This window comes from Stenella coeruleoalba (assembly GCF_951394435.1).
Source record: "Stenella coeruleoalba genome assembly, chromosome: 21".
NCBI lineage: Eukaryota > Metazoa > Chordata > Mammalia > Artiodactyla > Delphinidae > Stenella > Stenella coeruleoalba.
Genome location: NC_137167.1, coordinates 3122370 through 3140258, shown reverse-complemented (window position 1 = coordinate 3140258; position 17889 = coordinate 3122370). Strand labels below are relative to the sequence as shown.

Below are 17889 nucleotides of genomic sequence, written 5' to 3'. Positions count from 1 at the left end.
ATGGGTTCCGACTTAAGTGGGGAAATGGGTTCCCCTGCTACATTTTAGAGAAGAGAAGAAACAGATAAGCTGCATAATGTGGCCAAAGTTTGACTAGGTAGGGGAGAGATAAAGGAAAGAATTACCACATTCTTTGATACTGTGGAAGGAATGGATTTGGCAGAGGTTGTAAACAGAAGATTGAGGATCTGAAGATATGCATTTTTGAGTCTGTACCTCCTTCAGTGCTAGAAAAAAAAGGCAAGAGGGCAAAGATGAGGAAACATTGAATCTGAAGTAGGGTTACATTGTTTAAAGTCTAGAAAGACGAGTCACGGAAACAAAGAGGTGTGTTTGAAGGGCATCTGCCAGAAGGTGGTGGTCAGTGCAGTTATTTGGGTGAGAAATGCTAATAAAAATACAGAGGAAGAATCACAGAGAGAAGTTTGAAGGGGTACTAACAGAAGCACACTATGGCCACATCTATTTAAAATCTGGTAAAATGTTAAGAAAATAGAGATAATCCAGGTTATCAGCTATAGAGAGAGGTCAAGGAGTCTGGTTTTGTAGAAAAAAAGGCTTTTTGAAATTTCACTGGAAGGCTCATCCAGGAAAATTTCTGGGGAAGAGATTATCAATGACAAAACTGGAGGGCAGAGTCCAAACAAAGGTATACAATTCTAAAATTTGGAAACATTTTAAAACGTTGTACATTGAAATGTTTCAAAATAAAGTTGAGGTTAAACGCTGGGTTTGTTCTTTTAGTTATAAAAAGCAGAATATCCCCTGTGCTCAGAACACAGCGGTGCCCCGCGAGGCCCTGGGTCCGCGAGGCCCCGGGTGGGTCCGCGAGGCCCCGGCCTGGTGCGCGCAGGACCTCGTGCCCAGAGGTTTCGACGCCCCACGAACCGTCCCACGGTGCCAACAGTCGCCTCAGCGCCGTAAGCTTCGCGTCTACAGACTTCGGGGCCGCCCAGAAGCCAAAGCCCGTCGAAGGTCTGACCCCGCTGACCCGCGAGCATGGGCAGCTACCTGAGCATGTATCTGGGCACGGCCAAGGCCACGCAGCCAGCCCACGCCCGGAAGCACCGGTCCCCATGGTTCTCATGGACCGGGCCCGCCCGTGGCACCTGCCTCCCGATGGGCCGGGCCGGGCGCCCAATCCTGTGCTACTGCCGCTGCTGCCAGGATCACGGGCTCTGGTTCCGCAGCAGGCGGCCGCTCCCCGCCGCCCTGCGCAACTGGAAGTACTACCCGGTCCGCGGGTCCTCGGTGCCCCAGGGCTGGAGGCGCCTTCCCAGCGGGCCGCCCCTCCGCACCCCCTCGGGGCTGGGGTTTTCCGGCCATGGCAACGGTTTCACGATGAGGTCCCAGTGGAACGCCCGCCTCTCCTGCCACACAGGAGACAGAGCCTGGTGGACACCCGTACTGCCCCCGTTGAAAGCCTAAGCAACTTGTCCCCGTGTCCGCCCAGCCAGGAGTCCCTGGACCCCTGTGCCAAGGAGACCGCGCTGAGGGCCCTCAGCCGATGCGAGGAAGGACAAAGGCGGCTCGACGGGCCTCTCAGGTCTGAGAGCCTCGAGCCCAGGGTGTCCTGGGCGGCTCCATTCCTCCGGCCCGTGATGAGGAATGGAGTGGTCCCTGTCTTTGTGCCCAGGCCGGGGCCTCTGAGAAGAAGCATCTGCTCCGGGTGCAAGCGCCTCCGAGAAGAGGACACTGAGCCCCGGCCTGACAGCAGCCCTGCCTGAGCCTTCCCTGCCTGCCGCCCACCCTGCTGTGAGGCCCCCCCACCCCCCACCCACCCAGGGCACAGTCACAGAGCCTCGCTGGAGAGATGGGGGCGGATCAGCAGTCCCGGGCCTGGGCCTCCTGCAGCCTGACGTCCCCCTTGAGTCCTGAGAGCCAAGGCCACCTCCTCCTGACACTCAAACCCACATTTCTTTTACCCAGCTGACCCCTGCCCTACCCCTGCCAGAGTCACTGGCACGGGCCGCCAGGCCAGCTCCCTCCACTACAGCCAGGAGCTGCCAAGCCCCAGAGCCACCTCTCCTACCTGCAGAGCCTGCCCCGAGGAAGCACCGCTGACGTCCAGGCCTGCACTCTCTCCTGCCCACCCACCCTTGCTGCCTTTGCCCCTGAGAAGACCCTTCTCGGAGGACCCTTCTCAGGAAGGCGTGCTTCTCCCCTATTGCCCACTTCATACGGTTTAAAGATTGTTCTTATTTTAAATAATACTAAAATAGCTTCATTATCCTTAAAAAAAAAAGTTTCTCAGAATACTACTTCCATCCAAATCACTGTTCAAGAATACATGTTTTTTAATACTTAAAAAAGAAAAGCAGAATAAATGTTCATGTGGAACGTGTCTGTGGTAGCTGAAAATGTGCATTCACTCTAGTAGCTCCCCTCATAGCTGAAGGCCAGATGAATGCTGAACACAATTCCAAAACCAAAAGTAAGGGGGGAAAATGTATCCTATACATTCCTAAGAAAGGACCCCCATTTAGAATAATTTGTTTTGCATAAAGTTCTAGCCAACTTGGTTGTGCAGTTTCTTTGCACACAGCCAATGAGAAGGTAACTGCCACATTCAGCAAAATGCAGGCAGCTGTCAGTGACAGAGAAGACCAGAGAGGTGAAGGTTCAGCCTGGGCAGTCTTTGAGCTGACAGCCTTGTATACATCAAGAGCCTCCACATTCAGTTACCGAAGATCATAATTATGATCCTGAATATCAAATAAAAGTTTATTTTCACTACACAGCATTTAGTTTGAGATCAGAGGTATATAGTACATATTAGAAGTTCTTCCACCAGAAATGGTTAAAATAACAACTCAGGCACTTAGAGGGATGCCTATTAGCCACTTATGCAGAATTCATTTCTGTGGAACATCTCAGTGTCCCAAATGCTGGATAAATTGCTATTGTATCAGAAAGGTTACTAGCCCAAGAACCAAATGTTCCCCATTTTTGTTGAAAGAGGAATGCTTGTTAAGAGACAAAGTATCATCCTACCAAGGGAAGATGGGTTAAGCTTAAATTCCGAATCAAAGTTTATGCAGTAAGAAAGTTCAGCAGGATGTGCTGGGAAGTTTCCACTCTTAACCTCTCTCCCCACCCTCTGAGTCAAAATGTACTCTTACCTGTTAGGAAAAATCTGCCCTAGGGCTTCCCTGGTGGCACAGTGGTTGAGAGTCCGCCTGCCGATGCAGGGGACACAGGTTTGTGCCTCGGTCCGGGAAGATCCCACATGCCGCAGAGCGGCTGGGCCTGTGAGCCATGGCCGCTGAGCCTCCGGACGCAAAAATCTGCCCTACCTATTACACCTGTCAAGCCTAATTTCTTGAATGGTACGTGGAAAGATTGCTCTTTCCTAGGTTTAAGAGACTGAAAAACCAGAAAGAATCTGGAATGCCGCCAACTAATGGCAAGAAGCTAAGTGGAGCAAGAATCATGACCACACAGGTTCAGTACATTTCTTCTGGGAAACCCAGCAACATTAACATATCCTTGTAACTTTCATATTTAACAGCCTGTAAAATGGCATGTTGGCGTTTACAATTAGGGAGAGTATAATTTTTGGGGTGGTATCTCCCCCATTCCATTCTCTCTGTCCTTCCTAACTCTTAGGTCCTCTAATGGAGGAATAAAGGAATCAGATATACAAAAGCATGTATATTTTTTAAAGCTTTAATTTTTTTTTTTCAACTGAGGGCCAATATGACATGTTAGTTAAGAGTATAGGTTCTGAAATTTGACCACCTGGGTTCAAATCCTGACTTTGCTTCCTACTAACTGTGGGTAGCTTTGGACAAGAAACTTCACCTATGTTTTGATTGCATTCAATTTAACACTAAGAAATGTTTCCTGTGCATTAGTATTGATCAGCATAATTGGAGGGCTTGTTAAAATGCTGACTGCTAGGCCCCAGTTCCTGAGTCTGTAATTCAGTAGGGCTGAGCTAGGGCCTGGTAGTCTTCATTTCTAACAGGTTTCCAGGTGGCGCTGTTAGTGGCCTGAGGCCTACACTTTGAGAACCACTGCTCCAGAGCAAGGTTTGTTAACCTTAGCATTACTGACATTCTGGGCTGGATCATTTTTGTTCTGGGCACTGCTCTGTCATCCTGGTCTCTACTAGATGCCAATAGCACCCACTTAGTTGTTACAACTAAAAATGTCTCATAGGGAGCAAAATTGCCCCTGGTTGAGAATCACTACTCTAGAGGTAGTAATTCCAGATGATCTCATGCATTACCCTTCTCATGCTTTTGTGGGAGAAGGTGAGGTGGAAGTTGGATGGTGTTAATAGAGCTCCTTGGAATTAAAAGAGAGGTTATGACCCTTCCAGCAGCGTGTCACGCCCTAATGTGGTTAAGTGCAATTATCTTTAAATTTTACTCTACTTATTGGGCTTCCCTGGTGGCGCAGTGGTTGAGAATCCGCCTGCCAATGCAGGGGACACGGGTTCGAGCCCTGGTCCGGAAAGATCCCACATGCCGCGGAGCAGCTAAGCCCATGCGCCACACAACTCCTGAGCCCATGCTCTAGAGCCTGTGAGCCACAACTACTGAGCCTGTGCTGTAGAGCCCATGAGCCACAACTACTGAGCCTGCACTCTGGAGCCCGCATGCTACAACTACTGAAGCCTGCACGCCTAGAGCCCGTGCTCTGCAACAAGAGAAGCCACCGCAATGAGAAGCCCGCGCACCACAACAGAGTAGCCCCTGCGTGCAGCAACGAAGACCCAAACACAGCCAAAAATAAATAAAATAAGTACATTAAAAAAAAATTTTTTTTTACTGCTGTCCTGAAACACCCTGTAGATTTTAACTCAGAATTTATGAGAACTGGTAGGTGAGAGATTTTTTAAAAAATTAAAATACACATACCATAAAGTTCTTTTAAAAGTGCACAATTCAGTGCTTTGTAGTATGATCGCAGCCATCACCACTGTCTAATTCCAAGAACATTTTTATCGCCTCAAAAGGAAACTCCATAGAGAGAGTTTCTCTGGGATCTGCTTTACCTTTATCTCAAAGCAGAGGTGGACATCCTCTAGCCTTCATGAGCGACTATTTACCTCAAGAGCCAATTCAGAGAAAATAATTGTTTGGAAGCCACATTTAAAAAATCAAAATGAAAATAGTTTTAAGTCCCAAGAGAGAAACAGATGGAGTCTTACAAGTAAATTACTTGCATTATTGAATTACCTGCTTTATTGAGCTTTTCCTTATGCTTGGCCAGAGGCAGTTTTCTGATCTTTCATCCTTTACATTTGGTAGTGGGCTTGGATCAGAACCCTTTGGATCAGAGGGTTCCAAATGCCAAACCAGTGCCCCGCCACATAGCATTATTTGATGAACTTGTTAAAAATAGACTCCCAGTCTTCTTCAACTTCCCACATGATTCGGGTGTACACCCAGGTCTGGGAACTACTGCTTAAGACTTTTACAAATACATAATGTCCATTTATTTTCTCTTTAAGCAACACACCCCTCCATAAGGTATTTTTCCCAATTTCTAGATTGAAAAACTGACATGAAATGAGGTAAAGTGGCATATCCAAGGCCACACAGCCAGCAGATTAGGAGCAAAGCTGGGGATGGAGTTAGTTTACATGCAGAGCGTGTTCAGTGAGGGCTGTTCCGGGCCAGGTTGGTGATCAAGAGATGAGTGAGGTGTGGCCCTCACCTGTGGTCTTTTTCATTCTAAGCCTACAAGAAAGAGATGAATTCAGCAATTGTAAAATGAAAATGGGTGCTTATTTCTTTTCAAACTACATTGTTATTGACGAGGCGACTGGAGAGAGTGTGGAGTGAAATTCAGTATCATTTCCTACAGATGATGTTTATTTGGTCCATTTATTCAGTTACTAAGGATATATTGAACCTCTGCATGTATAAGGTTAGTGTCAGGGGGTAGCCTGCAAGGGCCTCTTTTCATTACCTCTCCCAAGTAGACACCTAAGTAGAAACCACCTGCTATGTGATCTTTAAGACCATTTTCTTAGTTTCTGCCGCCATAACCATCTCAACCCACAAGACTGTCAAAAATATGAAGAAGCTGCTGACAGCACTTGTTAATAGTTCTTTTTTTAAAGATTTGATAGATGACACGGCACAGAGAAGTGGACGCTCACCAACTGTTAGTAAATTGCTACAGCACTTGTTCAGGGCAGGTTGGCAATATTTATCAAAAACCTTAAAACGTTCATACACTTTGATCCAGCAAATTTACCTCTAGGAATATAACCCTGTAAGTAAAAATGTATTGAAGGCAGATGGTCCCCTGACCATTATTTGCTGGGTTTCCATTGTCATTACCTAGTTTGACCTCATGTGTTAACATACAAACCTATTAACATAGGTCTCCCTGCCTATTCCCTGCAAGCCTTTCTTCATACTGCAGCTGCTGTGATCCTGATACGATGCAGATCTCATGGCCTCACCCTCCTGCTTAGAATCCTTTGCTTTCTCTCCTTGCTCTGAGGATGAAGTCCTAACGTGACTTGAGAGGTTTTGCACAACGATGCTTCTTTCTTTAACCCTGTCTTTCCCCGTTCTACTCTCTTCCCTGTTTTATCTCTTCTTCTGATTCCCATACTCCTCCATTTTACAACCTATAAACTGCAGAGCATGGCTTGCGTCTATCTACTCTCAGTGATTTATTGCCTTCTAAGTCCTGGTTGTGCTACTGAGTAGAATCATTGCTGGCTCAGCTGTATTATTATCTTGCTCAGAAATAATTTCTACTAATTCTCAGCTATGTTACGTTCTGATTCATAATACATTGAAAATCAAAATGAACTGAATATCTAACCTAACTGTGTGATTTCTACATCTGTATAAAGATATTTTGGTTCTGAGTAAAAGAAATCTGAGCTTGGCCAGGCACAAAGAAGAAATGTATCTCACATAATAGGAGGCCTCAAGATTTTTAGTTTAGTGGCTCACTTTTGGCCTCAAGGACCCCGTTCTTTCTGTTCCTCTTCTCTGCCATCCACTGCATTGGCCTCATCCTAACGGTCAACAAGATGACTGCCCGTGGCAGTTGAAGCAACCAGCATGTTTATTCACACCAAGGGGAGGTTGGCTTTTCTTTCCCGGAAGCCCAAGTAAGCCTCTGTTTGCGTCTGTTTGGTCCAAATTGTCTTTGCCTGTGCTCCCATGAGCCAGTCACTGGCAGAGGGGATGACGGTACCGTGACTTTCTTAGAAGATTATCTGTGAGGAGGGTGAATGCGGGGAAGCCGTCCAGTGTCCACCACCTTCTCTCTTTTACCACAAGGAAAAAGTTGCAATAGCAAGCTGCGGGAAACTTCCCGTGAGGGAACACATTTCACAGTGTTCTGCTTTTTAAAACGTATTCAACTCCCAAGATGAGGTAGAAGTCGTCTAAGAATTCTTCTGTATGGTTAACCATGGAATCTTTTTTTCCTTTTTTTTAATTTCCTTTTTCCAGATCCAGACATTTAATGTGGATGCACCATGCCAGACCGTGGAAGATTTAACGAATGGGGTTGTGATGGCCCAGGTTCTCCAAAAGATGTAAGAATAAATTGCTTTATCTTTTTGTATCTTATCATGCCTGGATATTTATTAGATTGAAAACATGGACAAAAAAATACAGTGCTCGCATGAAACACGTGTTGCGCGGAGACCGAGAACTGAGCAGCACAGGTGGTTCCGGCAGCCTGTGCTTGTTTAGGCACAGATGGACCGGCTGCAGGGGTAGTTAGGGCTGCAATTGCTGCAGTACTCCAACGGTTTCAGCAGAATTCTTTCTTCCTGTGGTTTTCAGTGTAAGCTTGGCAGACATTTTCCTGTTAGCGTCCAGATTTTGCCATCATAGAAGGATCTGAGAGGTTTACTCTGTCTTTAGGGCTCTGCTCAGACGTTGTCTTACCAGCGGGGCCCTCCCTGCCCACCCCTAGAAAATAAGCGATAGCCATGCCCTGTGCTCGGTTTCCCTTTTAACCTTCCGTATGCTTCTCAGAAGTAGGTAACACCATATCGTATACCACATATTTTGCTTGCTTATTTGTTACCTGCTGCTTCCCCCCACACCCGTCTGCAGACAGACGGACACACACACACACACAGTGTAAGCTCCACCTAGAGGCAGGGTGAAAACATAATAGTTGTAAAATTGATATTGTATGGCTGTCTTCAACTTTTGACCTAGGAATTTTTCAAATAGAGGATTACCTGTGAATTTAAGATGTCAGTAAGTTTGATGTGATTTGGGGGATACTTCTGTCTTTTGAAGCCCTGAGCCCTTGTCAGCCTGAGACACTAAAGAACTTACATGGGACTTGCTGAGATTCCCTGCAGCTCTATTGAGAATCAGTATCATTGCTAAAGGATTCTTGCCGTTGCTCCCCTTGCAGTGAGCTGTGTAGAGCTGCCCGTCTCGAAGCTTCTCAAATGCCTGCATTTCAGAGAATCTACCTGCCTTTCACACTGGCGGTTCATGCTTGAAAACTATAGCTTGCTGTACCTTTCTTCTGCACCTTACATCTCTCCAGACATACAGGCATGCAGACTTTCTGGCAGAGCTCAAGAAGGCTAACTTGAAACTGACCAGCCCGGGTTCTAGCACAGAGAAGAGCGGTCTTGTGATTTTCGTGGACACTTTTGAGTGGTGCCCTAATAACGTTTAGCTTTTGAATGGTCTAGAACAGCGGTCCCCAGCCGTTTTGGCACCAGGGACCAGTTTCGTGGAAGACAATTTTACCATGGATGGTGGGGGAGTGGTGATTCAGGCGGTAACGCGAGCGATGTGGGGGATGGTTCAGGCGGTAACGCGGGTGATGGGGAGGTTGGTTCCGGCCGTAACGCGGGTGATGGGGAGGTTGGTTCCGGCCGTAACGTGAGCGATGGGGAGGTTGGTTCCGGCGGTAATGCGGGTGATGGGGAGGTTGGTTCAGGCGGTAATGCGAGCGATGGGGCCGATGGTTCAGGCAGTAATGCGGGTGATGGGGAGCGATGGGGAGCGGCAGATGCAGCTTCGCTCACTCGCTTGCCACTCACCTCCTGCTGGTAGCGGTCCACGGCCAGGGGGTTGGGGACCCCTGGTCTAGAGAGTTTCAGTGCAGTTCTTAATAAAAATTATTTGTGGGCAAGTGGGCCTAGCTACGTGAGCTTTCCAGGTATGTGTCATTAAATGAATTTTTTGCTTGTTAGTTTGGGTAGGATTTCTATTGTAGAAACCAGAAGAAAGACTGTATGAATATATTATTTTACCAAATCAGGATCCTAACATGCATTATGTTCTGCAGAGTGGTTATTCTCATTTACGAAAGTCTTGTGGGCATATTTCTCATCAATATTCAGTTTTTTACATTTTTTCCCAAAACGCATTCCTTTTTCATTTTGTTGTGGTATAATGTAGACCGAAAAGCATACTAAAAGAAGTGATTAATTTGTGTGTAGTATGTATATATTGTATGTATATGCACACATGTATACACACATCCATGTAACCGCCGCCCAGACTGAACTATATAACATTTTGAGCCCCCAAATGGTCCCCCTCATGCCCCTCCCTAATCAATACCCCTTGCCTCAAAGATAGCCATGGTTCTGATTTCTACACCATCCTTCTTATAAGTGGAATCATACAGTTTATACTCTTTGTGTTTGACTTCTTTCACTCAACATAATGTCTGTGTGATTCATTCATGTTGTTTTATATTGTCTATTTAAATAATTGTATAATAACGGCTTCACAGAAGCTTCCTCCTTTGTCAGTTTGATGTTTATTGAACGGCTACTCTGCATCCAGCACTGGTGATGCAAGGATGAGCCACAGTCCACAGGGTAATTGTGTTCAGAGAGTTTATAACCTGGGGAAAAGCAGATGTTAAATGACCAAGGAAACAAAACTGCTAGTATAACAAGCGCTACAGAGAAATGGTGAAAATTTCTAAGTTAGCAGTTGTCTCCCCAGGGCTAGCATTCAGAAGAGTCCAAACCAGAGATATCAATTTGGGTGTTTCTTAATTGAAGCCATGAGCGTGGATTAAATCACTCAGGGAAGAGTATAGGGTAAGAAGAAAACAGTGTGTAGCCTGAGCCTTGAAGAACTCTGACATTTAGTTGTTGGTTAGAACATCTACCAGCAGAGGGACCAGAGAGGCACAGGGAAAGCCAGTAGAGTGTGGATGCTGAGAGAAATAGCAGATCTCTTCATTTAAGCCCATAAATGGGCTTACAGTATGTTTTATTTTTTGAGGGAGAGGGTGTGGCTTCTTTCATGCAACATAAAATTTTGAGATTTATTCATGTTGTTGCCTGTCTTAATATAGTCCATGCACAGTCCATTGTATGGATATACCACAATCCATCCATCCGTCGGCTGCTGAGGAACTCCTGGGTTGTTGTAGTTTGGGGCTGTTACAAATAGAGCTGCTGTGAACATCAGTGTCTACATCTTTGTATGGACACATGCTGCCATTTCTCTGGGGTGAAGTTCCAACTAGGGGTGAAATGGCTGCAACATGTGGCAGGTGTAAGTTTAATATTTAAGAAACTACCAAACTGCTTCCAAAGCGGATGTACCATTTATGTTTTTACAAGCAGCGTGTCAGTGTTCCAATTGCACCATGGCCTCACCAGCACTTGCTGGGATTGCTCTTTTTAATTATAACCATTCTAGTGGCCGTCTAGTGGTGCTCATTGTAGATTTTATTTGTATTTCTATAATGACTAGTGATGTCGGGAATCTTTTCTTGTATTTCTATACATTTACTGTATATATATATATATATATATATATATATATATATATATGCATACATATATATATCTTCTTTGGTGAATTGTTTGCTGTAATCTTTTTTTGTTTGTTTTTAATTTCTGGGTGTGCAAGCCCAGTGCCCCATCATGACTCTGGGATCTGGGACATCCCTGGGACTATGGGGCCCTCTGAGGGGGGGCTGGCCAGACCGTGTCCACATGCTGGTGGCCACACGCTCACGTCCGCACACTTCCCCACCCGCGGGCACTGGGTCAAGCCAATGAGGCACAGGTGGGGTTAGGAGTTTGTGGCCACATCTGCCTTTGAATCTTGGCTGTCCCTTAATAGATAGATGCTTGACCTTGGGCCAATAACCTTCCTGTACCTCAGTTCTCTTATCTGTAAGTTGGGGAAACTACCTATATGTTTAGAGTACCTGGAGCGTAGTGAGCTTACAAGAAATTTTAGCTGTTGGTATTATTTCAGTTAGCTAAAGGCATCATTATACACTGTTAACAGTGTATTCTTTCATTTATCAATATAGGAATTTTGAAAATTTTTATGTTTACTTACATTTTATTGAAGTATACTTGATTTACAATGTGTTAATTTCTGCTGTACAGCAAAGTGATTCAGTTATACATATATATTCTTTTTCATATTCTTTTCCATTATGGTTTATCACAGGATATTGAATATCATTCCTTGTGCTATACAGTAGGCCCTTGTAGTTTATATACATAGTAGTTTGTCTCTGCTAATATCAATCTCCTAATTTATCCCCCCCTCACCTCCTTTCCCCTTTGATAACCATAAATTTGTTTTCTACGTCTATGAGTCTGTTTCTTTTTTGTAAATAAGTTCATTTGTATCATATTTTAGATTCCACTTATAAGTGACATCATATGGTATTTGTCTTTCTCTGTCTGACTTAATTCACTTAGTATGACAGTCTCTATGTCCATCCGTGTTACTGCAAATGACATTATTTCATTCTTTCTTACGGCTGAATAATATCCCATTGTATGTATGTACCACATCATCTTTATCCATTCATCTGTTGATGGACATTTAGGTTGCTTTCATGTCTTGGCTATTGTGAATAGTGCTGCTGTGAGCATTGGAGTGCATGTATCTTTTCCAATTAGAGTTTTCTACAGATACATGCCCAGGAGTAGGATTGCTGGATCATATGGTAGTTCTATTGATATTTTTAGAATACTGTTCTCTATGGTGGCTGCACCAGCTTATAACAGCAGTGTAGGAGAGTTCCCTTTCTCCACAACCTCTCCTGTTTGCTGTAATCTTTTGCCTATTATTTATTTATTTTTATTAGAATATAGTTGCTTTACAATATTAAGTTAGTTTATACTGTACAGCAAAGTAAATCAGCTATATGTATACATATATCCCCTCTTTTTTGGATTTCCTTCTCATTTAGGTCACCACAGAGCATTGAATAGAGTTCCCTGTGCTATACAGTAGGTTCTCATTAGTTATCTGTTTTATACATAGTATCAGTAGTGTATATATGTCAATCCCAGTCTACCAATTCATCCCACCGCCCCCCTTTCCCCCTTGGTATCCAAACATACATCTGTGTCTCTATTTCTGCTTTGTAAATAAGATCCTCTATACCAGTTTTTTCAGATTCCACATATATGTTTTGATATATGATATTTGTTTTTCTCTTTCTGACTTACTGCACTCTGTATGACAGTCTCTAGGTCCATCCATGTCTCTACAAATGACCCAATTTTGTTCCTTTTTATGGCTGAGTAATATTCTATTATATTTATATATCACATCTTCTTTATCCATTCCTCTGTTGATGGACATTTAGGTTGTTTCCATATCCTGGCTGTTGTAAACAGTGCTGCAGTGAACATTGATGTGCATGTGTCTTTTTGAATTATGGTTTCCTTTGGATATATGCCCAGTAGTGGGATTGCTGGGTCACATGGTAGTTCTAGTCTTAGTTTTTTAAGGAATCTCCATACTGTTCTCCACAGTGGCTGTATCAATTTACATTCCCACCAACAATGCATGAGGGTTCCCTTTTCTCCACACCCTCTCCATCGTTTACTGTTTGTAGATTTTTTGATGATGGCCATTCTGAGGTGTGAGGTGATACCTCATCGTAGTTCTGATTTTGCATTTCTCTAATAATTTGTGATGTTGAGCAACTTCTCATGTGTTTGTTGGCCATCTGTATGTCTTCTTTGGAGAAATGTCTATTTAGGCTTTCCGCCCATTTTTTGATTGGGTTGTTTGTTTTTTTGATATTTAGCTGCATGAGCTGTTTGTATATTTTGGAGATTAATCCTTTGTCAGTTGCTTCAGATGCAAATATTTTCTCCCATTCCGAGTGTTGTCTTTTCGTCTTGTTTAAGGTTTCCTTTGCTGTGCAAAACATTTTAAGTTTAATTAGGTCCCATTTGTTTATTTCTGTTTTTATTCTCATTACTCTAGGAGGTGGGTCAAAAAACATCTTGCTGTGATATGTGTCAAAGAGTGTTCTGCTTATGTTTTCCTCTAAGAGTTTTATAGTGTCTGGCCTTACATTTAGGTCTTTAATCCATTTTGAGTTTATTTTTGTGTATGGTGTTAGGGGGTGTTCTAATTTCATTCTTTTACATGTAGCTGTCCAGTTTTCCCAGCACCACTTATTGAAGAGGCTGTCTTTGCTCCATTGTATATTCTGGCCTCCTTTGTCATAGATTAAGTGACCATACGTGTGTGGGTTTTTCTCTGGGCTTTCTATCCTGTTCCATTGATCTATATTTTGTTTTTGTGCCAGTACCATACTATCTTGATTACTCTAGCTTTGTAGTATAGTCTGAAGTCAGGGAGCCAGATTCTTCCAGCTCCATTTTTGTTTCTCAAGATTGCTTTTGCTATTCGAGGTCTTTTGTGTTTCCATACGAATTGTAAAATTTTTTGTTCTAGTTCTGTGAAAAATGCCATTGGTAATTTGATAGGGATTGCATTGAATATGTAGATTGCTTTGGGTAGTATAGTCATTTTCACAATATTGATTCTTCCAATCCAAGAACATGGTATATCTCTCCATCCGTTTGTGTCATCTCTGATTTCTTTCATCAGTATCTTATAGTTTTCTGCGTACAGGTCTTTTACCTCGTTAGATAGGTTTATTCGTAGGTATTTTATTCTTTTTGTTGCAGTGGTAAATGGGATTGTTTCCTTAATTTCTTTTTCTCATCTTTCATTGTTAGTGTATAGGAATACAAGAGATTACCGTATATTAATTTTGTATCCTGCAACTTTACTAAATTCATTGATTAGTTCTAGTAGTTTTCTGGTGGCATCTTTAGGATTTTCTATGTATAGTATCATGTGATCCGCAAACAGTGACAGTTTTACTTCTTTGCCAATTTGGATTCCTTTTATTTCTTTTTCTTCTCTGATTGCCATGGCTAAGACTTCCAAAGCTATGTTAAATAATAGTGGCAAGCGTGGGCACCCTTGTCTTATTCCTGATCTTAGTGGAAATGGTTTCAGTTTTTCACCATTGAGGATGATATTGGCTGTGGGTTTGTTGTATATGGACTTTATTATGTTGAGGTAGGTTCCCTCTATGTCCACTTTCTGGAGAGTTTTTATCATAAATGGGTGCTGAATTTTGTCGAAAGCTTTTTCTGCATGATTGTATGGTTTTTATTCTTCAACTTGTTAATATGGTGTATCACATTGATTGATTTGTGTATATTAAAGAATCCGTGCATCCCTGGGGTAAATCCCACTTGATCATGGTGTATGATCTTTTTAATGTGTTGTTGGATTCTGTTTGCTAGTATTTTGTTGAGGATTTTTGCGCCTATGTTCATCAGTGATATTGGCCTGTAATTTTCTTTTTCTGTGATATCTTTGTCTGGTTTTGGTATCAGGGTGATGGTGGCCTCGTAGAATGAGTTTGGGAATGTTCCTCCCTTTGTAATTTTTTGGAAGAGTTTGAGAAGGATCTGTGTTAGGTGTTCTCTAAATATTTGATAGAATTCACCTGTGAAGCCATCTGGTCCTGGAATTTTGTTTGTTGGAAAATTTTTAATCACAGTTTCAATTTCATTACTTGTGGTTGGTCTGTTCATATTTTCTAATTCTTCCTGGTTCAGTCTTGGAAGCTTGTACTTTTCTAAGAATTTGTCCATTTCTTCCAGGTTGTCCATTTTATTGGCATATAGTTGCTTGTAGTAGTCTCATGATCCTTTGTATTTCTGCGGTGTCAGTTATAACTTCTCCTTTTTCACTTCTAATTTTATTGATTTGAGTCCTCTACCTTTTTTTCTTGATGAGTCTGGCTAAAGGTTTATCAATTTTGTTTATCTTCTCAAATAACCAGCTTTTAGTTTTATTGATCTTTGCTAGTGTTTTTTTGTTTCTCTTTCATTTATTGCTGCTCTGATCTTTATGATTTCTTTCCTTCTACTGACTTTGGGTTTTGTTTGTTCTTCTTTCTCTGGTTCCTTTAGGTGTAAGATTAGATTTTTTTTTGAGATTTTTCTTGTTTCTTGAGGTGAGATTGAATTACTATAAACTTCCCTCTTAGAATTGCTTTTGCTGCATCCCATAGGCTTTGGGTCATTGTGTTTTCATTGTCATTTATTTCTAGTTAGTTTCTTATTTCTTCTTTGATTTCTTCAGTGATTTCTTGGTTATTTAGTAGCATATTGTTTAGCCTCCATGTGTTTGTGTTTTGTACAGTTTTTTTCCTGTAATTGATTTCTAATCTCATAATGTTGTCGGAAAAAATGCTTGATACAATTTCAGTTTTCTTAAATTTACCGAGGCTTGGTTTGTGACCCAAGATGTGATCTATCCTGGAAAATGTTCTGTGTGCAGTTGAGGAGAAAGTGTATTCTGCTGGTTTCGGATGGAATGTCCTATAGATATTAATTAAGTCTGTTGGTCTAATGTGTCATTTAAGGCTTGTGTTTCCTTATTAATTTTCTGTCTGGATGATCTATCTGTTGGTGTAAGTGGGGTGTTAAAGTCCCCCACTATTACTGTGTTACTGTCGATTTCCCCTTTTATGGCTATTAGCATTTGCCTTATGTATTGAGGTGCTCCTCTGTTGGGTGTATAAATGTTTACAATTGTTATATCTTCTTCTTGGATTGATCCCTTGATCATTATGTAGTGTCCTTCGTTGTGGTTTGTGGGTTTTTCCTATTTTTTAATTGAATTGTTTTCATCTTATTAAATTTAGAGTTCTTTATATATTCTAAATACAAGTTCTTTCTCAGATGTATGTTTTAAAATATTTTCTCCCAGCCTGTGGCTTCCCTTTTTATTTTCTTAATAGTGTTTTTGCAGAGCAAATATTTTAAAAGTTTTACTTATTAAATACTTATTATTTAATATATTTTTTTAAGTTCACATTTTTTTTTAAATTGTATTAAGAAACCTTTACCAAACTCAGGGTCTCTAAGATTTTCTCCTCTGTTTTCCTCCAGAAGTATTATAGTTCTAATGCTTATATTTAGGTCTATGACGCATTCTCAGTTACTACTTTTTGTGTATGATATAAGGGTCTCTTTTTTTTTGCACTATTTATTGCAAAGATTCCTTTCCCATATTTTCAGGATTTTGATTATGTTGAACTAATGACTGGACAGACAACATCCATGGATGATTAGATTCTTGTTCATTGAAGTAATTTTTAATAATAGATCAGGCACTGAAAACACTTAAGATGTAGTTTATCCTTTTACATCTATATATCAACAAATACAAAATGAAAACATTTTCTTGAGGGGACCCTTAAGTTTTTAGGGAGCGTGACTCTTAATATTATCAAAACTCAAATTTATAGAATTTTCTTTCCTATATTCTACTTCTTGGTTTGAAGAAAATTAACATTAGCCTTTGTAAAGATTTTTACAAAGCAGCACCCACTTTGGAGAGCACGGCATGTTCTATGTGAGACAACAAGAACTTGAATTGACTGTTTATGCTGTAAAACCTGTGATTCTTGGTGAACCTATGGTACACCTGCCAGAGAACAATCACTGCTTTGCACTGATCAGTTTCGGGCCTGAAAGAATCCTCTTCTCCCGTAACAGCACTGCCTCTGCAGGCTTCTAAGTAAGGCTGTTTCTTCTTCATGTACCACTTGGCTCAGCATGGTGCCTCCTCAGTGCTGCTTCCAGACCGTTCCCCTCACATCTTCCCTAACACCCCCCAGTTTTGAGTCTTATGACATCATCCCTCTCATTTCTCAGCAGCTTTGGATCCAGGCATCCTGCTGCTCTTTCCAGTACCACCCTTGCTGAAATTCCTGGGGACTTGGATATGGTCCTTCAGACCGTTGCCTGTCAACTCCTTGACTCATCTACTTTGGTCTCATCCTCTACCCAGTTTCAGCCACTCAATCTCGAGGTCATACCCCATGGCTTATCATCACCAGTAATCTGCGACCCTCTGTGGTCTCGGTTTGCTCTCTCCCGCCGTCTGACCACTGCCTCCTCTCTTTCCATCTCACTCTCTCTGGCCGCACATCTCCAGCCACCCTTCCGTTCTCGAGGGCAGGTGGGGTCTCAACACTGTCCTTCACCTTCCCCTCTTTCTTTCCTCTTATTCAGCTGAAATTCCGTGGTCAGTCATAATCACTCCCCGTGTACATTTTTAGCTTCTCTGCCCCTTTTTTATTTCTTTGTACTTTTTTAGCTAAACCACAACTTGGTTAAATCTAATATCCCACCAGTTCTGCGTCTCACCTATGCGGCTGAACCGAGCTGGAAAAGACACAGACTTGCTGGTGCGTCTCATTTTACATTTCCCAGTGTGAACCCCTGGTCATCTGGTACTTCCCCAGCCCTCTCACTACCCCTCTTCCGGGTGACCGTCCCCCACTGTCCTTTCTGCAGACCTTCAGCACCACTTCCCCACTCTCTCCTCTGATTACCTTCCAAGGTAAGGGACCGCCTACTTCTGAGAAAGTTGAAACACATACAAGAGAATCTCTGTTGACTCCCCGACTACGTTTGCCCCCACCGGCATCAATGTGGCCACCTCGCTGCCCGTTACCGCCTTCGAGCTGTGCTGGGGGCAGTCCTGTCGTAAAGTCAGTGGCTGCACGTTGTCTGTTGGGTCCCTTTGCCTCTCACCTACTCAAGATCTTTGCTTTACCAGTTCTCCCCTCTTTGCTGCA

The 17889-nt window shown here is 42.7% G+C and overlaps 1 protein-coding gene across 1 annotated transcript in view; it reads left to right on the top strand.

Annotated features, from left to right (window-relative positions):
* Positions 1-17889, top strand: part of HOOK3 (hook microtubule tethering protein 3) — a 103394-nt gene that overhangs the window by 1376 nt on the left and 84129 nt on the right. Inside the window, exon 2 of the mRNA XM_079909561.1 lies at positions 7440-7525. Coding sequence (XP_079765687.1) covers positions 7440-7525 — 86 coding nt within the window. The remainder of the gene's footprint in view (positions 1-7439; positions 7526-17889) is intronic.